Source organism: Equus quagga, chromosome 6, assembly GCF_021613505.1.
Source record: "Equus quagga isolate Etosha38 chromosome 6, UCLA_HA_Equagga_1.0, whole genome shotgun sequence".
Classification (NCBI taxonomy): domain Eukaryota; kingdom Metazoa; phylum Chordata; class Mammalia; order Perissodactyla; family Equidae; genus Equus; species Equus quagga.
This window is the reverse complement of record NC_060272.1, coordinates 136,233,907-136,260,916: the sequence shown is the minus strand read 5'-3', so window position 1 is coordinate 136,260,916 and position 27,010 is coordinate 136,233,907. Positions and strand designations below refer to the sequence as shown.

At 39.1% G+C, this 27,010-nt stretch overlaps 1 protein-coding gene across 4 annotated transcripts; it reads right to left on the bottom strand.

Moving 5' to 3' along the window:
• Positions 1 to 451: 451 nt before the first annotated feature.
• LOC124240935 (zinc finger protein 484-like) lies at positions 452 to 25,670 on the bottom strand. 4 transcript variants are annotated; one of them, XM_046664242.1, is made up of 5 exons: positions 25,453 to 25,668; positions 18,389 to 18,433; positions 10,557 to 10,683; positions 10,193 to 10,288; positions 452 to 4,478 (listed from the first exon to the last, which is right to left on the bottom strand). In XM_046664242.1, the coding sequence occupies exons 2-5, from the start codon at positions 18,401 to 18,403 to the stop codon at positions 2,188 to 2,190; spliced, it is 2,529 nt and encodes an 842-aa protein (XP_046520198.1). In that variant the 5' UTR covers positions 18,404 to 18,433; positions 25,453 to 25,668; the 3' UTR covers positions 452 to 2,187. The 4 variants fall into 4 exon arrangements, with proteins under 4 accessions (XP_046520198.1, XP_046520200.1, XP_046520201.1 ...); XM_046664244.1 differs by lacking the exons at positions 18,389 to 18,433; positions 25,453 to 25,668 and adding an exon at positions 9,652 to 9,775 and having other exon boundaries at positions 10,557 to 10,576; XM_046664245.1 differs by lacking the exons at positions 10,193 to 10,288; positions 10,557 to 10,683 and having other exon boundaries at positions 25,453 to 25,670.
• Positions 25,671 to 27,010: the final 1,340 nt, after the last annotated feature.

Below are 27,010 nucleotides of genomic sequence, written 5' to 3'. Positions count from 1 at the left end.
CCAGGGGATCTAGATAATGGGGCTTTCTCTAGAACCAGAGGAAGATAATGAAGTAGACCCATAATTTGAATAGATAATAGCTAGAAGTTTCCCAAAATGTGAAAAAAAAAAAAACCCCACTACGCTATAGATTTTTAAAAAATACTGCAAACCCCAAACAGGCTATATACATACAAAATCACACCTACACATATCATTCTGCAACTGCTGCCAGCGTAAGATAAAGGCATAAGTTTTAAAGGAGTGAGAGAAAAGAAGGGAGGGGAAAACACATTACCTTCAAAGAGAATTAAAGTGAAAGCTTACTTTTCAACACAACAATGGAAGACAAACCATAACAAAATATATTCAAAATACTAATAGAAAACAACTGCCAACTTAGAATTCTATATTCAGTAAAAAATATCCTTCAAAAATGAAGGCAAAATAAAGACATTTTCCAACAAATTAAAAAAACCCAGAATTTGTCACTAGCAAAAACATACTAAAAGAAATACTAAAAGGTTCTTCAGTCAGAAGGAAAATGATTCTAGAGGGAAACCTAAAGGACAAGAAGGAATAAAAAAGTAATGAAAAGCATAAATGTGTGGACTAATCTAAATAAAAATTGACTGAAACAATGGCCACATTGACTACACACAGAATTCAAATGCACGGCATCAATACCATACACGTCCAGAAGTAAACAAACAGACAATGCTGTAACTCCTCAGCTTGTCCAGGAAGTGGGGTGAATACTAATTTATATTAGCCTTTAGTAAGTAAAGTATGCATATTGTATTAACAGCTGACACAGTAAATTTTAAGACAAAAAGCATCACTAGATATAAAAAGGGACATTTCATAATGTTTAAGTTTCAATTAACCAGGAAGAGTATAAAAATTTTAAATTTGAATGTATGTAAAAACAAAGACTCAAAATATATAAAGCAAAAATTGGTAGATCTAAAGGAGACAAATTCACAATTATCCTGGAAGATTATAACACACTTCTTTCAGGATCTGATAGAATAAAAGGCAGAATAGTCCATAAGAATATAGAGGATTTGAGAACACAATTAAATAAGATTAATCTGCAGACTGGGAGTGCATGGGAGGGGTACTCTTCCAAATGTGCAACTGTCTTCTAAGAAAACAAGCTCAAATGCAAGACAACTGTGTCCCATAATAACCTACCACGTAATGAATATGAAGAGAATGTATTAACAAAATTGGAAGGAAAGAATTCTAGGTTTTGAAACCCATTTTCATAACTTGTCTCTTTTTCAAAGAGAAATCAGTAAACAGCTAGGTTTCTGTGGACCAGGCCGAGACTCCAGTGCTGATATCTAGATTTGTAATCTGTAGCTAAGTTCCAGGATCTCAGGGCCAGTTCTAAGGTGACAACTAGTCCATGGGGCTACTGCCTACATCATCGATCATTTTTGGGAAACAGGCTGGGAGCACTTTCTACCTCTTGGGTGGAAGTTACTTGCTGCCATGGCAGAGAATTAATAAAAGAGAGAACATACTGGTTACCTAAAGATGTCTGTGAATGTTGAGGTAAGCCTGCAGACCCGATTTGCCAATCTGAGTGAAACTGTAAATTTAAAATTTTTTAATCCAAGTTTCCACATGCTAATAAATACTATAAACAATAAATAATAGTGACTTCCCAAAGAAAAGAAAAAAAAGAGTCCTTTCTTTGTGTCTTTAATGTCAATTTTCACAAAAACTTCTGGCTTCTCTTCATTATAGACCTGAATTGTCTATACTTTTTCCTTGATTTCAGTGTCCATAGGGTGCCTAGACAACAAAAAATTTTCTTAGCACTCTACTCATTAAGAAATTCCTTTGGTCAATAGTGAATATTTTTGCTACCCAGGGCATGAAAAACTCAACAGGCCTAAATTTATAAAGCTGCTTATCCAAAACATGAAGCCAGAAAGATTGTCAAGGCATCTCCTTGCATATTTACTACTATTTTCAGGGGCTTGACGACCCTAGTATCTGTCAAGTAAGCAACCACGGCCATCATACGGTGCTTAAAGACTCTCTGCAAAGTATCTCTCCATATGTGTAACTGGACATTGGCTGTGTGATCCAGGTATTCATACTTCTGACTAGATAGAGGAAAGTTGGCTTTGGTTACCTCCTGCTTCTTGGTCAAGCTGTAGCCTCTCAAAACTTTGTATCTCCATACCATGATCATGGCACTGGGCACTCAGCTTCCCCAGTATCAGATTTCTGATGTATACTGAGTTGTGGCTTCCAGTTTAAAGCTTTCCTAAAGTCAGTGGATTTATAGTGTTTCTGTTTAGTATGAATTTTCTGGTGTTTTATAAGGTTTGATCTGATGGTGAAGGCCTTTCCACATTCTGCACATATATATGGTTTCTCTCCTGTGTGAATTCGATGATGCTCATGGAGTTGTGACTTCTTAATGAAGGCCTTCCCACAGTGACTGCATTCATATGGTTTCTCCCCAGTATGAATTCTCCGATGTCGATTTAAGTGTGATTTCTGGATGAAGGACTTTCCACATTCAGTACAAATGTAGGGTTTCTCCCCTGTATGAATTCTCTGATGCATAATTAGTGTTGATTTTCTTGCAAAGGCTTTCCCACATTCACTGCACTCATAATGTCTTTCTCCAGTATGAGACTGCTGATGTATATGGAGGCCTGACTTCCGAGTGAAGGCTTTTCCACAGTCACTACATTTATAGGGTTTCTCTCCAGTATGAATTTTCTGGTGTGTAAAGAGATTTGATCTGTCAGTGAAAGCCTTTCCACATTCAGCACATCTGTAGGGTTTTTCTCCTGTGTGAATTTGCTGATGTACATGGAGCTGGGATTTCTTAGTGAAGGATTTCCCACAATCACTGCATTCATAAGGTTTCTCTCCAGTATGAATTCTCTCATGTGTAATAAAATGTGACTTGTGGAAGAAGGCCTTCCCACATTCAGTGCAAACATAGGGCTTTTCTCCTCTATGAATTCTCTGGTGCATACTTAGTGTTGACTTCTGAATGAATGCTTTCCCACATTCACTGCATTCATAATGTCTCTCTCCAGTATGACATTTTTGATGTATCCTCAGCCGTGACTTCCAGGTGAATGATTTTCCACAGTCACTGCATTTATAGGGTTTCTCTCCAGTATGGATTTTTTGGTGTTTAATGAGATTTGACCTGTCAGTAAAGGCCTTCCCACATTCAGTACATATATAGGGTCTCTCTCCAGTATGAATTTTCTGGTGTATAATGAGATTCGTCTTGTGAGTGAAGACCTTGCCACATTCTGAACATATGAAAGGATTCTCTCCTGTGTGAATTCGCTGATGCACATGGAGTTGTGACTTCTTTATAAAGCACTTCCCACAGTCACTGCATTCATAAGGTTTCTCTCCAGTATGAATTCTCTCATGTGTAATAAAATGTGACTTCCGGATAAAGGCTTTCCCACATTCGGTGCATACATAGGGTTTTTCTCCTGTATGAATTTTCTGATGCATAATTAGTGTTGATTTCCTTGTGAAGGCTTTTCCACATTCAGTACATCCAAAATGCTTCTCTCCAGTATGAATTTTTTTTTTATGTACATTGAGGTTTGAATTCTGTGAGATGTTTTCCCCACATTCACTGTATTCATAGGGTTTTTCTCCAGTATGAATTCCCTGGTAGCTAAACAGATCTGACTTCTGGATAAAAACTTTTCCATATTTATTGCATTTATAGTGATTCTCCTCAGTATGAGTTTTCTCACGGTTTGACCTGAGGGAAAAGTCCTTCTCATATTTAGCGCATATATAGGGTTTCTCTCCTGTATAAACCTTCTGAGGTACAGGAAGTTGGGAGTTCTGGGTGAAGACTGTCTCACATTTGCTGCAATCAAGCTGTTTCTCTTCAGTGTAAATACTTTGAAGTGCAAAGAAGTGTGACTTCTGGGTGAAAATTTTTATACAATCAGAAAATAAACAGAGGTTCTCCCCAGTATGAACTTTTTGATGTTGAATGAGAACTTGCTTATGACTCAGAAGTTTCTTACATTGATTACATTCACAAGCATTCATTTCTGTATGAGAATTCATATGAGTGAAAATATTACTACATCCCACAATCTCATCAAGATTTTCTGTTGCATTGTTTTCATTATAATTACATGAGCTTACAATAGGCTTCAAACTCTTTCCAAAAGAGTCATGGCTACAGAGTCTTTTTCTTGAAGGAACAAGGTGTGTGTTTACAGGAACTATTTTCCCAAGGTCCTTACACTCACAGTCCCTCCCATTAGTTAGTGTTTCCTTGTTGATGAAGGTGACATGACTTAAATGTTTGTTCTGGTTTCCCTCATATCTCCTTGTCTGTTCATCACCTTGCCACAATTCTTCTAAAATGGAATATGGGTCATCTCTTGTGAAGAGATTAATTCTCTCAAACTGGACTGAAACTTCTTCAGACATTCCCTGTAATGAAGTTTTGAAGCCAATATTCCCACCTAAAACAGAAAGAAAAAATAAAACATATTACGAACAGTTAACAGAATACAGAAGGAATGATACATAGAGCTGATTCAGGGTGAACATGGAAAAATAGGAGAGGCTCTATATAAATATAAATAACAAATATATATAAATATGTAAACATATAAGTGTAATAATCTATTTATATGTAATAATATATAGTAATAAAATGAACACTTATGTTACATTTACCATATGATAAACAGTAGCATTTAGATGTGCCAGGCATTGTTCTAAATTCTGTCTTAATTCATTTAAACATCACAACCCTTTGCTGTTGGTATTATTATTGTCCCGATTTTACAGATGAGGAAATTGAACCACAGAAGAGTTAAGTAATTTGCCAAAATCAAATGTTCAGTAATTGGGGAAGATAAGACTCAAACTGAAGCATATCAGGTCTACGTATGTAGCAGAACTACACAGTAAGGTGCCGGAAGAACAAAGTGACAAACTTGTGGCTTAAAACAAGTATTTCTGAGTCTAGATTCTTATTACCCTTCACATATAAATCCTCACTAATCTCCCTGCTTTCTCTTTTCCTTATTAACCACTGTGCCCTAAATACAAACTCATCTCTGTATAGTAAAACTGTTGTAGCCTCAGTCACCCTGACTTAGCCAAACAGTAAGTGGATGTCTATGACTGAATTCTTTAGCCCTGGTTGGGGTGCACAGACACATGCATCTAATAGGAAGCATCTAAGACCAGAAAGGGTCAGCCATCTGAAGCAGAGACTGAAAGTTGTCCATCAAAATCTGTCCCCTTCCTTCAGCAGTATTAAGCTTGTGGCCAAGCATATGGCTGCCTCAGAACAACAGATCTGTCCAGCCTCATTTGACACTAGGTGAAGCCAAGTAATTCAGTTCTCACCAATCAAATGGGAGTAAAAATCATATTTGTTGTCACAAGGCCAATGTCTTAAGGAAGTGTATGTGTCTCCCACAACCCTCTGCTCTTCTCACTGCTATATTCCAGACTTGCAGCACCTAGCTCTCCGCAGCTGGCAATGCCCTAGGCAGAGGTCAGAAAACTATGGCCCTCAGGCTAAATCCAGGCCCGTACCCAAAAGCAAAGAATAGGTTTTAAATTTTTGAATGGATGAAAACAATCAAAAGAATGATAATACTTCATGACACATGAACATTATACAAAATTCAAATTTCTATGTCCGTAAAGTTTTTACTGGAATACAGCCACACTCATTCATTGACATACTGTCTACAGCTGCTGTAAGGCCACAACAGCAGAACTGTGCAGCTATGACAGCAACCATATAGCTCACAAAGCCTAAAATATTTACCTCTTGGCCTTCACAGAAAATGTTTGCCAACCCCTGCTCCAGGGGTTGATGGTGCAATGACGTTCTAGTAACATCACTGAATAGCCGTTGGAAGCAGAGTTGCCTGGCAGACCTGGACCACTCACCTTGTAACTATCATGTGATGGGTCAGTGTTTGTGTTCCCTAAGTCATGGTTTCTCAGGGTCTCTTAGTGACAGGAGTTTGGCTTTACTCCAAGATACTATTCTTGCCCAGAGTAAGAATCACTAATGTTCCATATTCTGGAATAGTGTATAAGATATAGTAGATTCTCAGTAAATATTTACATAATAAATAGATTATACAGGGCTGGACTTATGGCCGAGTGGTTAAAGTACTGCACACCCCATTTCAGCGGCCTGGGGTTCGTGGGCCCAGATCCTGGGTGAGGACCTACTCCACTCATCAGCCATGCTGTGGAAGCATCCCATGTACAAAGCAGAGGAAGACTGGCACAGATGTTAGCTCAGGGCAAATCTTCCTCACACACACAAAAATTATACAACTCTCTTATTCTACTAGAGTTCTTGAACACAGACAGTCCAACCTCACATCCATTTTATTCTCTCCAGAGCCTCGTCATGTCCCCATACACATTCTTTAACTGCTATATTACATTTTTACTCACACATATTAATGGCTTTTCATTCATCCTGAGGACATCTAATACTGGATTCCTAAACATGGATTTTGACCTTTCACAAGCTTTCACTTTCTTTAGCTTACAAACCCATTGCTATGTCTGACAACATTTACATTACTACCAACAACGTTCAATGTAAAAAAATGCGCTGTTAAAAAGTTTAATTACACATAATTTCTGTCCCCAATGATTCACTCATTCAATAAAATAGAGAATCATAATTCAGGCCAATAAAACATGCATATGTAAGCTGTCTTTCCACTGGTCACTACAGGATATTTTACTACTGAATCCAAACATATATTCTTTTTCCTTTTCCCCACTAAGCTTCCTTTCTCTGATCCTCTGTTCCTAAGCAACATTCGTTGTTATTCACAGATCATTTACGGTTTTATGCTCTAAAAACAAATCCCAAATCTCAACATAACTCTACAGAGGCTTTCTTTTCTTTTAAATTAAAAAAGGCAAACAAAGACTAGATATCCTGAGCCACTCCTGTTCATGCTTAATTGGCACAGACCTGCACCAGAATAAATGCTCAATGCACAGAGGCTGAAATTTTAAAATTTCATGCAGTTATCTTCCCCTTTCCACAATTATTGGCCCTTTAAATTGCTCTCAGCAGAAATTTTTTAAAATCCTTCTGAAATAAAAAAAAGTAACTTCCTCTGCCTATCACATAAATTCAAGACTTAATTTTACTAAACATTCTCAACAGAAACATTAAAAACCAAAAACAGGGGTAAAAGACTCAGTTATCACATAATTTAATGGTAATTTTCTCTGAGCTTCTGTGGGTTGGAGAATTAGAAAAGGAAAAAAGCACTGTGTGTCGTAATCATTAGGGCCAATTCAAGGAGTAAGGGAGACCTGAGCACAAAGGACAAGTACCTATATTATCTGAATAGGCAGACAAATCACAAAACAATCAGAGGGTCAGATGCAGGGGGATTATTAAAGAAAAGGTTAAAATGAAGTAAATGTGATTATGGAAACTAAACAGAGACAAATGTGAATTGCAAATATGAGGCATTTTCTTTCTGTAGCTTACAAACCCACTGAGAGAGGAATTTGTCATGTGTTAGATAACAGGAAGTAACTTCAGTTTTGCTCCATACAGCTACGACAGGATAAACACAATGTTTTAAGCAATGAAACCTATCAGCAGCATCTAAGATGAACTACTGGGAAAAAAAGAGAGACCAGCATATCCAAAGAGGGTTAGAATAATCCAGGCATGAGAAAATACAGACATGGTTTTAGGTGGTATCACTGGAAAGTAAGAGGAGGAAGGTATCTAAAAGATATTTCTAGAAAGAGAAAAACTAGTAGAAAGAGCAGAAAGAACTGTTTGAGAAGATGAGTCACATGGAAAAGTCAAAAATCACAGCAGAATATGACAAAACTGCGCTTGGCATCTGCATTGTAACTGCTCTTCCTCCACCAGCGGCCACCTGATGGGCCCTTACACACGTAAGGTATCAGCAGTTTCCCTGAGAGTCCATAACAGGGGCAGTGCCTGCTTGAGACACAGAAACAACAGGGACACAGTAAGACTTGTTCCTGTGAGCCTGGCGTCACTCACAACTTGTGCTGGAATTGAGATGCATGATTCAATGTGAGACACACAGAGTTCCAGGCCAAGCCACACAACCCAGGGCCACTTTAAGGAGGGTTCCATCCCTTACATCTGTCCCTAACTGCCAATTACAACTTCCAACTTCAGCTGGTTATAAAAATGACAGAGCCTTGCAAAAGTCACCTGCAAAGGAAGAATGGACTCCATTCCAAATTTGGTTCAGATGTCAAGACCGAGATGCAACACACACACCGAGAAGATATGAAAAGGTTCACTACTCAGTAACGAGCTTTTAAGGGAGAGCTCCAAGCAGATCCGAAAGGGGCTTGAGAGGGCAGGAAGAAGAGATTGGCTTGGTTTTTTATGGTGGTTGGGGGTGGGGCCAGGCTGACCATTTCCATGCAACCTCCCACCAGCAGCAAGGGAGGGAGCCTCTCAGCTTTCTTACCAGTTTGCCCAGATATGGCGCAGAAGGCGAAGAAAGAGGGGTGAATCTTAGAAGATATCAGCAGTCAAACGTCAGAAATGAAGTCAGAATCTATTACAAGATACATGATAGGGGTTGGCCTCGTGGCCGAGTGGTTCAGTTTGTACACTGCACTTCAGCAGCCCAGGGTTTCACTGGTTTGGATCCTGGGCGCAGATGTGGCACCGCTCATCAAGCCATGCTGAGGTGGCAGCCGACATAGCACAGCCAGAAGGACCTACAACTAGAATATATAACCATGTACTGGGGGGCTTTGGGGAGAAGAAGAAGGAAAAAAACAAGACTGGCAACAGATGTTAGCTCAGGTGCCAATCTTTGGGGGAGAAAAAAAAGACATCATAAGATGTTGGAAATATTTTGTTACTAGAGAAACACAAATTAAAACAATAATTGGAAATTAAAATCCATTAGATTAGCCAAATTATTAGAAATATGGGCAGGGATGTACAGAAACTGATCCCTTTGTACACTGAGGGGATTGCAGAATGATACATCCAATCTAGGAAACAATGTGGTTAAACTTAAGTCAAATAAAGTATGAGTGTAGCCAGGGATGAAGCAACCCACTAGTCTCCCTGAGAAATCCTCGTTTCCTATAAGAACAGTTCATGAAGAATTTACTCAGTACTGTCTGCAGGAGCTAGGAAGCTGGACGAGTAAACTGCGGTATACATCTGCGGAACGCTATGCATCAGTTAGAAGCAATGAACTAGAAAAACACATTGCAACCTGAACCAATTTCAGGCTCACAGAGAAAAAAAGGAAATATAGCACAGTACCATTTCCATAAATTAAAAATGCCAACAATTTAAATTTTACCCCACAAATTCAAGGATAGATAGCAAACATATCAAATATATTAGAGCAGTTGCCTCTGGGAAGGGTAAAAATTAAGTATGAGTAGTGAGGATTAAAAGGGATCAATAAAGAAATAAAATAAGAAGGAAGGTTAAACACATTGATGATGACATTAACTACAAATTGAGGACTCTAACTCAATTTCCTGCACGAGTTACAAAAACTTTTGTAAAATATCAAAATAAATTAGTTAGAAAGACCAACTCAGTGTTGTGTTACACCAGCCAAGTAGGATGAAAATGTCAAGAAGCAAAATTACCAATGTCATATACAGCAAAAATCTGTCTTCTAACGTAGGTAGTGATACCCTCAAGGTCAACAGTTGGAGGAGACGCATGGGAGAGGATAAAATGAGGCCACCTTTAGATGACAAGTCTGAAGCACTAAGGGAACAGAGAGAAAACGAAAAGAAACCAGTAGGAGTGTGACCAAAGGTAACTTTTTAAAAAGGCAAATTTATGAGTACATGAATGCGTAAGAAACGGATCTAAGACCTTGATGTGACGGAGGTAAAAAGAATAAAAAAGCTAGAGAAAGGGAGAAAAAGCAAAAAGCAGGATCCTAGATCCAAAGTACCAGTAATTGTAGCACAACCCTTCTAAAAGGTCAAGGAAAGAAGATACTGATATGGGGAGAGGCATTTAGGTATCCAACGGGCCAATATCAACTCTATCCATGCAGTTCCAGAATTTTGGAATGTTACAGAAAAGTTCTATCAACAGCACTTCGAAGTTGCCAGCCTCTGCCAGTACAGCTGCAGTTCAGTCATACTGTCCCCATGCTCCTGATCCCCTACTCACCTAGACAGCTCTGACTTGAGATTTCACCATCCAACAGACACGGCTCTTCTCCGTGCTCCAAGTGGAAAACGATTTCTGGTTTGGGAACTTGACACCCTATTAACGATAGAAGACTTGGTTTCAGAGGCCATACAATGAATCACTCCCTTTACTTTTCGGAAAAGTTCATGGGCACAGAAGTGTATTCATAATACCCAAAAGAGATGATTAAGAACATAGGACAAAATAAGGACAAAACTTCAGATGTCCTGCAGTCTTTAGAAGTCCCACATACCTCAGAAATCCCATAGATTTCAGAAATTCCACTAAGAAAGAAGATACTCTCAATTAGGCACAGCCTTACACCCAGCAGGGCTGTGCTTACCCACTGAGAGCAGGTTGAAATAGTTCTCCAGCGTCACATCCCTGTACAGGCTTTTCTGAGCGAGGTCCAACTGCTGCCACTCCTCTCTGCTGAAGTCTACAGTGACATCCTTGAACGACACAGATCCCTGTAAAACACACTCCTATTCAATTTGAAGGATCAGGATTGCAGAATGGGACCAGGATACTTAGGAACTTACTTTTAATCATTTTTAATATGATACAACATATATGGTTCCCACTAAACACCTATATTTTACATTATTATTTTTAAGGAAAAAATGAATCATTTAAAATATCATGCCATTCTTTCTATGGTACTACTAATATTCCAGTTTTTTGTTTTGTTTTTATCTGTGTGCTGGTTACAAAGGGATAAGCTGTAAAACTTCAACAAGCTGTATAAACATGATTTGTACTTTCTTTTCTATGCATGCCATATTTCATTAATATTTTACTTAAAAATATATATATACTCTGCCATTCATTTTGCACTCAACAACCCAGAGTAAATCAATTCCTTCTTTTAAAAAGGTAATCAAAATAGGCTCTTTTTTCAAAACAATATGGCACTGGCGTAAGGATAGCCACATAGGTCAATGGAATGTAATCAAGAATACAGAAATAAACCCACATACTTATGGTCAATTGATGAACATGGGTGCCAAAACAGTAAAACAGTCTTTTCAACAAATGGTAGTGGGACACGTGGATATCTACATGCAAAAGAATGAAGTTGGACGCCTACCTCACACTATATAAAAAAATTAACTCACAATGGACCAAAGGCATAAATATTCTTATGTTTAGCCAAAACTTAAATCTTGTGATGCTGGATTTGGCAATGATTTCTTAAATATGAAATCAAAAGCACAAGCAACCAAAGAAAAAATAGATAAATGGGACTTCATCAAAATTAAAAACTTTGTGCTTAGAAAGATACAATCAAGAAAGTGAAAAAGACAACCCGAAGACTGGGAGAAAATTTCTGCAAAGTATTTACGTGCTAAGGGCCTTATATCTAGAACATATAAAGAACCCCCACAACTCAATAAAAAGACAAATTATCCAATTAAAATGGGGGAAGGATATGAATTACTCCAAAGAAGATATACAAACAGCCAAAAAGCACTTGAAAAAATCCTTAATATCTTTAGCCATAAGGGATATGGAAATTCACATCACAAAGAGATACCCCTTTAAATTCACTAAGATGACTATAATCAAAAAAATGTTCGGTATCATTAGTCATCAGGGAAATAGACCTACTAGGATGGCTACAATAAAAAAGATAAGCGTTAGTGAGGAAGTGGAGAAACTGGAACCCTCATACAATGATGGTGGGAATGCAAAATGGTGCAGCCACTTAGTAAAACAATCTGGCAATTCCTCAAAAGGTTAAACATAAGAGTTACAAAATGACCCAATAGTTCCACTTCTGGGTATATGCCCAACAGAAACGAAAACACTTATCCACATAAAATTTATACATGAATGTTCATAGTAGCAATATTCATAATAGTCAAAAATAGAAACCCAACTGTCTGTCAACTAATGATGGATTAAAACATGTGGTATGGGGCAGCCCTGTGGTGTAGTGGTTAAGTTCAGTGCATTCCACTTCAGCTGCTGTGTTCACAGGTTTGGATGCTAGGCACAGACCTATACCACTTGTTAGCCATGCTGTGCACTTGTTAGCCAAGCTGTGCACTTGTTAGCCATGCTGTGCACTTGTTAGCCATGCTGTGGTGGTGACTCATGTACAACACAGAGGAAGACTGGCACAGATGTTAGCGCAGGGCAAATGTTTCTCAACAACAACAAAATAATACAGTATACCCATAAAATACAATATTATTTAGCCATAAAAAGGAATTAAGTACAGATACACGCTACAGTGTAAATGAATTTTGAAAACATGCTAAGTGAAAGAAGTCAGTCACAAAAGGCCACATATTGTACGATTCCATTTATATGAAATGTCCACAAGAGACAAAACTATTGAGACAGAAAGAAGATTAGGGGCTGGCCTGGTGGCATAGTGGTTAAGTTCATGTACTCTGCCTTGGTGGTCCAGGGTTTGTGGGTTTGGATCCTGGGCACGGACCTACACACATTCATCAAGCCATGCTGATGGCATCATACGTACAAATAGAGGAGGATTGGCACAGATGTCAGCTCAGCAACAATCTTCCTCAAGCAAAAAGAGGAAGATTGGCAACAGATGTTAGCTCAGGGACAATCTTTCTCACCAAAAAAACAGAAGAAGAGGATTAGTGGTTGCCTAAGGCAAGGAGCAATGAAAGGATCAGGGGGTGACAGCTAAAAGGTACGAATTTGGAGGTGGAAGGGCAAAGAAAATGTTTTAAAACTGTGATGATGGTTGCACAACTCTGAACATACTAAAAATCATTGAATGTACACTTTAAATGGGCGAACCGTATGGTATGTGAAGGGGGCTCTTTTGAGGTACTGCAATTTCTGAATTGGCCATAATAGCTTGTGGCAGTCCAACGTTTCTCGCAAGAATAACTATAAACGCCAGAAGAAATAGTGAAATCATCCATTTGAAAGCACTGGAAAGCTGTTAGGGACTAAGACTCTGGAGAGAACACTGAAGATTTAAGCTAACTTCTGCAGCCACTTTTACACTGGGAGTATTCACCAATTCTGTTTGTGGGCAAAAGGTGAGAATCCAGCTTTGAACCAGCAGAAGGCTGCAGCTGGGTGACAGAGAAACAAGGGGAACTCAAACACACAGCAAGTTTTCCCCTCACGACATCTGCAGAATTCTAGGGCTGTGTGGGCAGAAGACTAAAAACTTACGCAGATAGCCTCTGAAAAGCAAAGCAAAATTTTAGTAGTCTGGTAAGAAAACAGAGTTGGGCATAAAGCAGGAGGACTATCCACAGAGGACAAACTGGGCTCTCAGCAGAAAATCCTGGATGGGCAGGGTGAACCAGAGGTAGACTGAGTCTTATTAGGGCCTCAACTTAGCCCTGAGTCAACTCAACAGTGCCTGAATGGATAAAGGTGTTCATCCTCCACTCTATCTGCTAAGAAACGGAAAGATGAATCCTCTGTTGGGAAAGATATCATCATCCAGATCCTCTACAATGCTTTACACTCCGTTTCACACAATAAAAAAAAAATTATATGCACACCAAAAGACAGGGCCAAATATCCAAAACTAGAGAAAAAATATATTCAATAGAAACAGTCCTACAGGGAACTGGAGTTAGATAAAAGAAGGACAATTTCATTAAACAAGTGGAATTTATACTAAAGAATCAAATGAAAATTCAAAAATTGAAAAATTCACTATCTAAAATTAAGAACTGAGATAGGGTTAACAGCAGAATATGGAATTACTGAAATGGAAGACAAGCAAATGGAAAATATCCAAACTGAAGCACAGAGATTTTTTTTAATGAAAATAAACACAAGAGTATGGGACGTGTCACATGTATGACAGTGAAAAGGAGTAACATACTGGAGTCTGAGAAGATAAAAGGGAGAATATGGGGCAGAAACAATATTTGAAGAGGTAATGGTAAATGAAACCAACCCAAACATTCAAGAAGCTCCTCAAATCCTACTTTAAAAAACTGTAAATACTGACTATGCAAAACAGTAATATCTTGTGAAGTTTAAAACGTACGTAGAATTTAAATGGATAAAAATAATAATGTAAAAGTAAGAGGCAGTAAATGGAATTAAGGTGTTTTAGTATCCTAGAATTATTGAGAAGAGGTAAAATAATACTGAGTTAAAGATGGATATTGTAATATCTAGGGTAACAATAAAAGAATATATAATGGACAAGTTAACAAAGGAAAAAATAAAATTTTCAGTAATCTAAAAGAAGGTCAGGAAAGGAATGGAAAAATAATATTAAATAGTTCAAATATAAAACTAATAGTAAGGTGGTATATATAAATTCAAATATATCAGTAATTACATTAAATGTAAATAGACTAAATATTCAAGTTAAAAGCAAAGATTCAGACTTCCAGTACTAAAAAAAAATACAGTAAGTGCATTTCACGCTATTCCTCCTGCTAAGTACCTAAAAACCTAGAAAAATACATAAAGCATCCATCCACACCCTTTGCTTTCTCTCAAGAGCACACTTTTCTGACAGTGAAACTAATTTTAGCATCTTTTGGTATCTTGATAGCCTAAAATTTCCCAAATCTTCAAGTCTAGTTCCTTTTTGCTCAACAGTTCTTCTCTCCATCTATGTCTTAACTCTCACATTTTACTACATGCAGGAAGAAGAAACCAGGCTGCATATTCAAGCCGCTGCTCAGAAATCTCCTTAGAGAAAAATCCAAATTCATCATTGACAAGTCTGCTTTCCACATAACCATGGGAAGAAATTCAGCTAAGCTTTCTGCCACTGTGTGACAGGGATGCCCTCTTCAGTAACACGTTCCCCACTTCCTTCTGAGTCTTTACCAGTTGTACCTTTAACATCCATATTTCTATCAATAGTCTGTTTGCAATAATTTAGGTATTCTCTAAAACAATGCAGAGCTTTTTCTACTACGCTCCTCAGACTTCCTTCTGAGTCCTCTAGCAGAGTGGTTAACATCCATATTTCTACTACCAGGCTCAAGGAAATCAAGGCTCTTGCTATCATGCGCTTCAAAATTCTTAGTTTCTACCCATTACCAAATTCCAAAGCTACTTCCACATTTCTAGGTATTTGTTATATCAGCACCCCACTTCTGGGTATCAAAGTCTATAAGTTTCCTATTACTGCTGTAACAAATTACCACAAACTTAAAATAACACAAATTTATTATCTTACAGTTCTGGAAGTCGGAAGTTCAAAATGGGTCTTACTGGGCTAAAATCGAGGTGTGGGCAGGGCTGCATTCCTTCCAGAGGCTCTGTAGGAGAATTTACGTCCTTGCCTTATCCAGCATCTGGAGGCTCATGGCCCCTTCCTCTATCTTCAAAGCCAACAGGGTAGCAGCTTCAAATCTGTCCCTCTTTCTGACTCTGCTGCTTCTGTCTTTCATTTATAAGGACCCTTGTGATCACACTGAGCTCACCCAGGTAATCCAGGATCATCTCCCCATCTCAAGATCCTTAACTCAATCCTACCTGCAAGTCCCCTTTGTCATGTGAGGTGACAGACTCACAGGTTCCAGGCATTAGGACATGGACATCTTTGTGAGCCATTATTTTGCCTACAACATCCAGTAACAGAAAACGCGATGGTCGAAGTAAAAAAGAATGACTTCAAAATTCTGAGTAAAAATGATTTACAATCTAGAATTATACACCCAACCAAGCTATGAAGTTACTGAGGGTAAAATAAAGACATTTCAAGATGTGCAAGGTCTCAAAAAATCTGCTTCCCACACACTCTTTCTAGAGATCTACTGGATGATATGCTCTAAAAATGAAAAGCATACATTAAGAAAGAGACAGAAAACAAGAGATCTAACACTTGAGAGACATGAAAGGAATTCCTAGTACCATGCCAAGGGGAATTCCCAAGTCAATAAATAGTGAGTACCAAATAGAGAGAAACCAAGCCGACCGAAGACTATAAGAAGTTTCTTTAGAGCTGAAATGAATAGCCTACTTTCTGGAGCCAAACTTCCTGGGTTTCACTCCTGGCTTCACCATTTACTGGCAGCGTGATCTTGGGCAAGTCACCTAAGCTCTCTGTGGATCTGTTTCCTCCTTTGTGAAATGCAGATAATGATTATAGATACCTCACAGAGGCTGTAATTAAATTAGTTAACAGAGAGAGAGAGCTTATAGTGCCTGGCATACAGTAAGCATTATATTAATGTTTGTGGTTACGGGCCTATTATCATCTAACATATTTTGACATACTGAGAAGACATTTATACACCTGGGAAGAATTTGGAGTTGAATTAGTGATATGTATACAGAAAATGAAACAAGTGATTAAACCAGTTATTAATTCCAGGTAAAACAAGAAGTCGTGCACAAAAGGTAAACGGTTCAGCTGTAAATATAATTAAAATAATCATCATAATAAACACACTCTATTGATTTACCCAAAATTATGATATACCTATACTAGAAGGAGGGGACATAAGAAATGTGCATGTGAGTGCTGAGGACCTAAGTGTCTGAAAGAGACTTAAATCTTTATTTTCCATTGTGGTAAGTCAGTAGATAATACCTAAAATTGAAAGCCAAGAGGCACCCATATAAACGTGTTATTCAGACATACGAAAATAAATACAAAAAGAATCAGTTCAACTGAGCTCAGGGAGATAAGTTTTGATAAGTTGGAATTTGAGGGGAAGGGAGTAGATGACAGCTGTTTTTTCCTATGAAGCCTCAAAGAACTATATGAGTAAATACAAGTTTAACTTCCATGACACTAAAACTAAATACTTACTTTTAAAAGTTAAAATGCAAAGAACAAAGAGGTAAACAATTGAAATATATATATATAAGACTACGCTTAATATATAAATAAGTCGTCCTTAAAAAAGCAATACGGTGACTTCCAATTCTGGGAAGATGGAGTAGATGCACTTGTCCCTATTCGTCTCACTCAGAACATCCACAAACCATAGACGTTATCCATAAAATAAACATAAGAAGACTCTGAAGTCACAGGAGAAAAAGGCAAACTGGCCAGGGACCCCAGAAACCAAGGAATTCCACAGCATGAGTTCCCTGAATTCTGCTGCCTCATTCAGCTCTGAACAAGGAGCTGGAAAAGACTACAACCCAGAAACACCAATAAGTGCACACAGAAAAATGCACAGAGAGGGCTGCTCTCTCTAGCTAAAAGACCAGGAAAGGGGCAACCTAGAAAGAGAGAAAACTTTTAGAGAAAACATACTTCAGCCAAACACAACAGATTGAACAAACAAAAACCTTTGGGCCTGCTCCCAGGCCCATGAGCAAAGACCCCAGGGATAGCCTAGACTCTCACACTTGCCTGGTTGAACAGAGGTGCCCCTTCACTCTCCAGAGGGGTGATGTGGGAAAAAGCCAAGTGGAGAGTTGGGGCTTTCATCCGTACATAGTAATAATGAAAGAAAAAATAGATAAATATCTCTCACAAATATGATACAAAAATCCTTAAGAAAATATTAACAAATACAAATATATAAAAAGAAATATATGTATGCCATGACCAAGTGGGGTTTTTTCAGGGGTTGCAAGGCTGGCTCAATATCTGAAAATCTGAAAATCTACCATAGCAACAGGCTAAAGAAGCAAAATACAACCATGTCGACTGACACAGAAAAAGCATCTGACAAAATTCAACACCCATTCCTAATAAAGCCTCAAAACTGTGCTTCACAGGGTGGTCCTTGGACGAGCAGCAGTGACATCCATGAGAACCCAGCCCTACTAAATCAGATTCTGAAGTCACGTACAAGTGTGAGAAGCACTGCTTTCTAAGACAACAACAGAAAAGCTGTTAGCGCACTTCAACAGGGCTGTTGCTGAAGACACTGTCCTGTCTCCATCCCTCTGAAGATCTACCAAAGATTTTCTCAAACATCAGGAACCAGGAAATTATAGATCAAATAAGTTATCTGTCAACAATATAAACCATGGATCTCATTTCCATGCCTTTCAGGAAGATCAGAGACAATTCTACAGTTCAAAGTTCATAACTTTGTGAAACCACACAACTCACATATCTCTATTTTCCAAGTTTGACTTGGAATTGATAGTCTCTTCCTTATTTTCTCTGATCTTGGTTTTTATTTATTCTTACTTGTCCATCTTACTACATGGGTAATTAAATCCTTCCTAAAATCCACTAGAAAATAAAGAAACAAATAAATATATAAACAAATAAGTACTCACCAGGGACTTGGTCATTTCTGGCTCTTCTGGGAAGGGGGCAGTGAACTGACAAAACAGAGGGACAGAGAGACAGATGAGAGAAGGAAATGTGCCAATGTCAACATGAACACACATCAGTTAGTGTCCATGCACCTGACTCAAAAGCTTACTTCTAGAACTGCATCACGAAAAATCACCCTGCACTGCACAAAGACTTAAACGCAGGAGTTTCACCACAGAATAGTGAATAACAAAAATAGGGCTAAACCATCTTGATACCCAGTAACTGTGGACTGCTTAAATACTTTATAGGACATCCAAGGGACATAATATTATGTACAGTTAAACTACTGTAGAAAAATATGTTAAAATGCCAAGTAAAAATAAAAAGATGTACCAAACAGAATGATTCCATTTTCATTGAATAATATGTGTGTATGTACACATGTACACATACACACATATACACATATGCAAATGCATTCACGCACATACATGGAGAAAATTATCTGGAAGGAAATACACTAACATGTTAGTAGATATAATATTTGGGTGATGGTAAAATTTTAGGTAATTTTGATGTTTGTATTCACATTTGTTAGTAAAAAACAAAGTAACCACTTTTAAAGAATATAATGATGTTGCTCTGAGCTTCTGTGACCAGCCCATCCCAAGTAGTGAGAATATTCATAGGAAAGACCAAAAAGGGAGCTTTCTAGCTTTTTCACTGTTCTCCTTTGCTTAGAGGTCTTAAAATGAAACTTTCAGTGGAAATTTTGTTTTGGCTACGATGTAGTAAGTGTGTTTGGTTCTAGCTAATAACAAACTGTAAGACCTGAGCCAAGTCTCTTACTGACTGAGGCCATTGTTTTCCAATTTTCTAATGAGTTTTCGAACAGAAAGAGTTGAATGATTAGTACAAGAAACACACATATACCCTCCACCTAATTTCAACAATTAGTATTTTGCCATATTGGCTTAATCTTGCTATACACACACAATCACATGTAAACTCATACATATATTATACACACACACTTTTTTTGCTGAACCATTTGGAAGTTGCAGATGTCATGACACTTCATGCCTAAATACATCACAAAAATCTCCTAAAAGATCATTATCATGCCTGAGAAAATTAATAGTAAATTCTATCATTTAGAGTAAATTTCTATCATTTAGAGAATTAATAGTAATTCTATCATTTCAATATTCAGCTCATCTTCAAAATTCCCCAATTATCTCAGAAACACTTTTTCTTGCTGTTTGGTTCAGAAGCAGGTTCCAATCAAGGCTACACATTGGCCATTGCATCCCTTTTACCCTAGACCTGTCCTCCCCAACATTTTTTCATGAAGGACTTTTAAAATTTACTTTTGTTTTGAACTTTCATATTAGAAATATTCCTATTAAATATACTTTTCTAATACAAACAATATTTTTGGCTACTTCTTTGTTAATTTTTTTATTGTGGTATAACTTATACAAAGTACATAAATATTATAGCATTTCTTCCTATTTTCCACATCTGTGCATTTGCCATCCAGATCAAGACAGTAAACATTTCTAGGACCTTTGGAAAGTGTTAGGGCATCAAATCATTATTTTTGAAACTTGCAAAAAAAAAGTCAAGCATTTCTGAGGCCTCTCCTACATAGCTATACCTTAGGGTAACCAGACACTTCATAAAGGAGTTTCCTTTTCTCTTTACATAATTATTCCATCTAATAAGTGAAGGAATGGTAGAAATGGAAATGTCCATTTTGCACCCTTAACAAAATAGTGGATCTAGGAAACAATCATCAATGGCTGCTCCATCACAGAAAGCGACAACCAGACAGTATGTGCCTCCTGATGGAAGTATACAATACCACCTGGGAAGTAGTCTCGCCCCCAAAAAACAAAAAAGGAACTTGAATCTGATCAAGTCTCTAAATCTACCTACCAATCTAACCCACCTAAAATGGTATTTCAAAATGTACTGTAATTTTTTTAGGTGTATAATAGCACAGTGGCTTTTTTTTTTTTTTTTTTTTGGTTAGGAAGATTGGCCCTGAGCTAACATCCATGTCTGTCTTCCTCTACTTTATGATGTAGGATGCCACCACAGCATGGCTTGATGAGCAGTGCTAGGTCCACACCCAGGATCTGAACCCACAAACCCTGGGCCACTGAAGCGAAGCATACGAGCTTAACCACTACACGACTGGGCTGGCCCTGCACTGTGGCTATTTTTATTACAAACACTTACTTTTAGATTTATATAATGAAATATTTATGGATGAAATGACACAATGCTTGAAATTTTCTTCAAAATAAACCATCAGACGAGAAAAAATGTGGGAGAAGGGAAGGTACAGATGACAAACAAACTGGGCATGAGTGATAATTGTGGAAGTTGACTGAGGGGTATATGAGGATTCATTATACTATTTGCTCTACTTTTGTATTTTTGAAATTTTCATAGTTAAAAGTTTAAAAAGTTGTTTTTTAGGTAATCAGAGAAATCTGACTATAGATTGAGTATCAGATGATATTAGGGAGTTACTGTAACTTTTATTAGGCAGGTAATGCCATGGTGGCTATGTAAAAAAAAAACATTGTCCACATCCGTTGTACTTGCACACTAAGTATCTGTGGGTGAAATGATATGGTATTCAAGATGTGTTTTAGAATATTCTCTCCCAAACAAAGTAAGTGGGAAGGAATAGGTGAAATTTTCTATAATAAAAACTTGAAAATAAAATCTCTCCCACTATAGGAAACAGTCTCGGGGTACACTGTTCACCTTGTGCTTTGTTAAAAGGGTGAGGTAGGTCCAGCTCCCAGAAAATTCCTGCTTCTGGGACTCACTCTCCCCATCACAGGAGCTGTCACATTCCTGCAGAGCCAGAATATGAGCTGGGTCTGGGCCCAAGGGACAAGCTCTCCTTGGCTGGTGTGTGCACAACAGTCCTCACCTCTGTATATCTTAGAACTCCAATCTTCCCAGGACCCCTAAGCTGAGAGAAGATGCAAAGATTGCCAGCAATACTGGGCCAAGGTGGGCTGGAGTCTGAAAAGAGATCCTGAAGGGCTCAACTAGGTGGAGTGATCTCAGGGCTCTGTGGAAACAAAGGGATCCTGCAGAGAGAGCACCACAGTGACAGCCACTCAGCCATCCTCCCAAGAGTGCACAGAACAGTACGGAACAGGGTGGCACGGGGCAGATACAAGGAGTGAGCCGAGTCGATGTACACTTGAACCCCAACTCTTCCACCTTCAGTCTCAGTTTCCTCATCTTTACACTTTTTAGATAAACAAATCTATTTTATAAAACTTGAAAAGCACTCAGCCCATGTGTGACACATAAGAACTCATTAAATATTAGCTATCACTATTATTACAAAACCAGTAATCCACAGAGAATGCAATTACTGTATCAAATATCACCTGACTTCACAGGCCCTTCAAGTCAGCAACAACTCGGGCACCTAATTCCTCACTCCCACTCCTCAATCTGCTACAACTGGCAACTGCTACACACTGACCTCCCCCCAAGAGCCATTACTCATGCCTCAGAATCACTGGTTTCCACGTGCTGCTGCCCACAGGCCCCAAGTCACTCATTCTACAGTCCCTGGAGACAAAGCCTCCAATACCTCTGCTCTGACAGTCCTGGTTCTCCACTAATCAAGCCCATGCCCTGCCAAGGAAAAACTTCTCTTGCCTGTTTCCTCTACTCTCAACACTTCTGGTTACCAAACGTGTGCTGTGTGCTGGGGGGAAGGGAGAAGGGGCCCCCACAACAAGTAATTCTGCAACACCAGCTGGGTGTCCTACAGTTTTACTCAATTCTGACCCAACTATTGGACTTAGCATCAGATCACACAGGTTAAGGGCTTAGTCCCACAAAACTGCTCCATCCCATCTTCTGATGCTAATCACAAGTCCAGGTTGTTACTTATGCTTCTGACCAACCAGGCACAAATAAGAGGATCACAGGACCTTGTTCGCCGGCTCCATTAATCTGCTAGAGCAGCTCTCAGAACTCAGGAAAACATTTTACTTATTATTATTAGATTACCAATGTGTTATAAAAGAATACAAATCAGGAACAGCTAGATGAGAGAGATGCATAGGGCAAGGTATTTGAGAAGGTATGGACCACTCTCCCAGCAGCTCCATGTGCTCAATCCAGAGGCTCTCCAAATTCCATCCTTTTGGGGTTTTATGGAGGCTTCATTACATACGGATGATTGATTAAATAATTGGCCATTGGTGATTGATTCAACCTCCAGCCAGGGGGTGGGTTTCAAGTTCCAACCCTCTAATCATTTGGTTGGTTGCCCTGGCAACCAGCCCCGATCCAGTGGTTACCTAAGGGCTTTCCAATAATCACTTCATTAACATAAACTCAGGTCTGGTTGAAAGGAACTTATTATGAAAAGCGAAAAACACCTATTTCACTTTTATCCGTCGGGAGCTATCTCAGGAACCAGGAACAAAAGATGCCCTTATAGCTCTTCTCACTTAAGAAATTACAAAGGTTTTAGGAACTATGTGCTGGGAACCATGGACAAAGACCAAAATATATATTTCTCATTATATCACAATATCACATACCTCCATTACTGACCTCCACACCTTTACCACTACCCACGGTGCATCTCCATCAGTAATCGCAAGAGCCCCAATCCCAGACACACCTGTACCTGCAACGGGCCCTGAGAAAGCACTCACACACAACTCCATCACTCACACCCCTAGGCCTGCACCATTAGCCCTTCCCACAAAGTTACACACACACACACACACACACACACACACACACACACGGAGGAAGGAACCCAATGAACAAATCTAGGGATATTCTTGAATTGTAAACATAAATTTAAAAATCTAAAACACTTGTAAATCCAAAGCATGTGTGAAAGAACACATTATTTACTGAGAAAGTTAAGAAACAAGATGCCTCATCTGCTCAATGAAAGCTGAATGGTATCAGAAATAGCATCTAAAAGACCACTTCTCTGTTAGGGCCAGAGAAAGACATTTTCAGAAATAAAAGCACTTACAAAGTATCTCTATCTTTATCTGTGGAAAATATCTAAAACAGTATTCCAAATAAATGTAAAATGAATCACATAACAAATCTCAAATAGAAAAATACTGTTCGGGAATAATTTTTGCAAGAGATATATAAATATAAAAAGGGACAACGATGATGTGATATGGAGGCCATTAAAGGGAAAATTAATAATGTCCTATGACAAAACATTTCTAAATATCTCAGGAAAAAACAGAGGTTATATTGGATATAGAATGGAAATAACGAACAGAAATTTCATCAATCCAATGAAACCACGAAAAAGAAAAAGCAGAAAATAATAATGAACTAAAATAAATAGTAAACACTAAAATGGAAGACATAAGTCAGATAAATCATTATTCCACTAAATTGAAGAGGGAAAATTATCCTATTGACAAACACAGACTATGGGTTGGATTTGAAAAAACCAAAATGTATCTATCATTTACTAGTAGTTAACCTAAACAATGAGACAAACAGGAATATAAAATAAAGCCCTGGGCAAAGATACATCATCCAAATGCAAAAAAAAGTGAAAGCAGGGATCGCAATATAAACATCAAGGTGAAATCAAGGTTAAAAGTGCATTTTTGTTGAAAAGAGGAATCCTTTAATAATAGCACCAATAAATGAAAAAATTATGCAAAATGCATTAATCCTTAGGTGTATGTATGCCTCTGCCCCAAACACACAAATCAACCTAGCAAAAAAGCACATAGAACTACAAAGAGAACTGTCAGTGACAGATTATTACTATATCTCTTTCAGAATATGATGAATCAAGTAGAGTACAAGTAGGAAAGAGAAAGAAGACTTGAAAAATACAAGCAGCCTACATTAATATACATAAAGACAACTTTGAACCATACAAACAGAAAATATACTTTCTCTTATATCCATTGAACAAAGTTCACTGTGCAACTTGGCTTCAAAGAAACTCGATAAATTTTTAAAAGTTGAGACTTTGCAAGCCACATTTTATGAAAATACAATAAAATTAAAATTAAACAATTAGAACATATCTTAATAGTGGGAAAATGAGGAAATTCTCCTACATAACTCAGGATCAAAGTGGAACATCAAGTTGAAATTTATACATTTCATAGATAAAGATGTATTTAGAGAAAACTTTATACCCCTAAATGTATCCAGTATAAAACTGGGAAAATAAGGGAAAGAATGACAATTTACATCAAAAGGAAACAGTATCAAGGACAGTATCTAAAAAGGAAAAGAGAAAATTAACATAAAAAGAGTAGGGAGTATAAATACAACCGGTACTTCGAAATGGTCAAAAAAAATAAACCTTAAGATGTCTGACAATAAAAAAGAGAAAGACGAATGACATAAACATTATATTAGGAATGACAAAGTAGCTACTAATCTGGATACAGAAGGAATCAAAATAAGCTAAATGGAAATATATGCAACCCTAAGGCATTGTATTTTTTAAATCTCTAGCAAAACAAATGATGATAATAAATCAGACATAGAAACAAACCAGTAAGCATAAAAGAGAGACGAAATCAATAAAGATACAACATCACCCACCCCTCAGATCCATCATTACAGACCCCACAGTTATCCTCCCCGACGGACCCCACAGACCCCACATCTCTTTCCATGGATCCACCATCAAGAACCTACACACCCCATTATCTCTTTCCGGAGATCCACCACCAAGACCCCACGGGCCCACCTCTCCATCCTCCGATCCACCATCAAAGACCACACGAACCCCATCTTTCCGTCCGCGGATCCACTATCAAGACCCCACAGACTCCATATCTCTTTCCACGGATCCACCATCAAGACGCCACAGACCCATGTCTCCGCCCTCCGATCCACCACCAAGACCCCACCGACCCCACCTCTCTGCCCGCGGATCCACCATCAAGACCACATCGACCCCATCGCTGCATCCATGACCGCCCCCGTCACTGACCCGACGGCTCGTCACGCACCTCAGAGACGCTTCTTCACTCAGCCCGGACGCGCCCATGGCCGCACTCACCTGCCGCTCACCCGCGCTCCCTGACAGCGGTGACTACGGTCACAGAACCGAAACGACCCACTTCCTCTTTCTCGATCCCTCCGGTCGCCGCGGACCCCGGCCGGCGCCGCCTGGGTTGCGCATGCTCAGCAGCGGCCTCAGGCCGGAGGTCGCGCGCTCAGCACCGAGCTCCGCCGAACCTCGCCCGGCCCCGCCCCGCCCTGGAGGCCGTCACTGGCGCCAACATGGCGGCGCCCTGCGGGCCCTCGGCCTGCGCGCGGCCATGTTGAGGTGACGTGGGGGCCGTTCGCTGAGTTGTCGGGAAGACAAGCGGCGGGAAGACGTGCTCCCTGGGACTAAGCGCTGAACGACCGGGGCCGTTGTCCCGCCTGCTCACAGGCCTCTCCCGGCTCCCGCGAACCCGGACGGCGAGGGCGGCTACTCCCCTCAGGACCCGCTCTGTTCGCGCGCCCGCGCGCGTTTTCCAAGATCCGCCTGAACCCGGGGCTACATCGCATCTCATCCAAGTTCACAGAACTGAGAATCACACGCGTAGGGGCTCTAGACGCTTAGAACCAAACCAGAAGTCGGTAGCAGAGAGACGGCGGGAAGTTAACGCCCGGAGTTAAACAACGCAGGTCTAAGTAATCCACGCGTCAAAGAAGTCTCAGGGGAATTTTAAAAACACATTTAAGTGAGTGAAAATGAAAACACAGCGTATCAAAATTTGTAAGTTGCAGCTAAAACAGTGGTAAGAGGAGGTTTTATACCACTAAAGGTTTACATTAGAAAAGAAGAAAATTCTCAAATAACCTAAGCTCCCACCTCAATAAACTAGAAAAGAAGGAAAAACCCAAAGCAAGAAGAAGGAAATGGTAAAGAGCAGAAAACAATGAAATTGAAAAAGAAAAACAATGGAGGAAAGAAAAAAGCTGGAATGAGTGTCTCCAAAGAGATAACTGCACCCCCATGTTCACAATGGCTAAAACATGGTGACAAATAGAAATGGCAAGCAATAGGATATTGGAGTATATGAGGAAGCCATTTGGTGTAAACCTAATTCAGCCTGACCTTGTTTTTCCAAAAAGGCCTGACTGTGGCCGTTGAGCAGGCATTGTATATCTGCTTTAGACATTTCCTATGGCAAGAACAAAGACCCTTGAGATAAAGGTGCAACTTCCCTGCCCCCCCAACATTGGCGTTTCCTTAATGATGCAGCATCTTTCCTTAGGCTAGGAACTGATTGCTGTGCTCACCTGTGACCACCCAGCTCGAGACAATAGACTTGCTTCCTGCTGCGCCCATGGAGATAGCAGACCCACAACCTGCTGTGTCCATCAAGTGCTGTGCCGACAGGGCAATCTTGTGACTATTGTAAGAGGGACATTTCAATCATATGTGAAACACCCTCTTTGAGGGTATATAACCACCCTGTATACCCCCACTTCTTTGGAGTGCTCCGTTCCTTTGTGGAAGGACTCTCCTGGGCCATGGTCCTCTCATTCTAGCTCAGAATAAACTCTCCCAAATTTTCATTTATAGATTGGTTATGGATTATTTTCGTTGACAATGGAAAGGA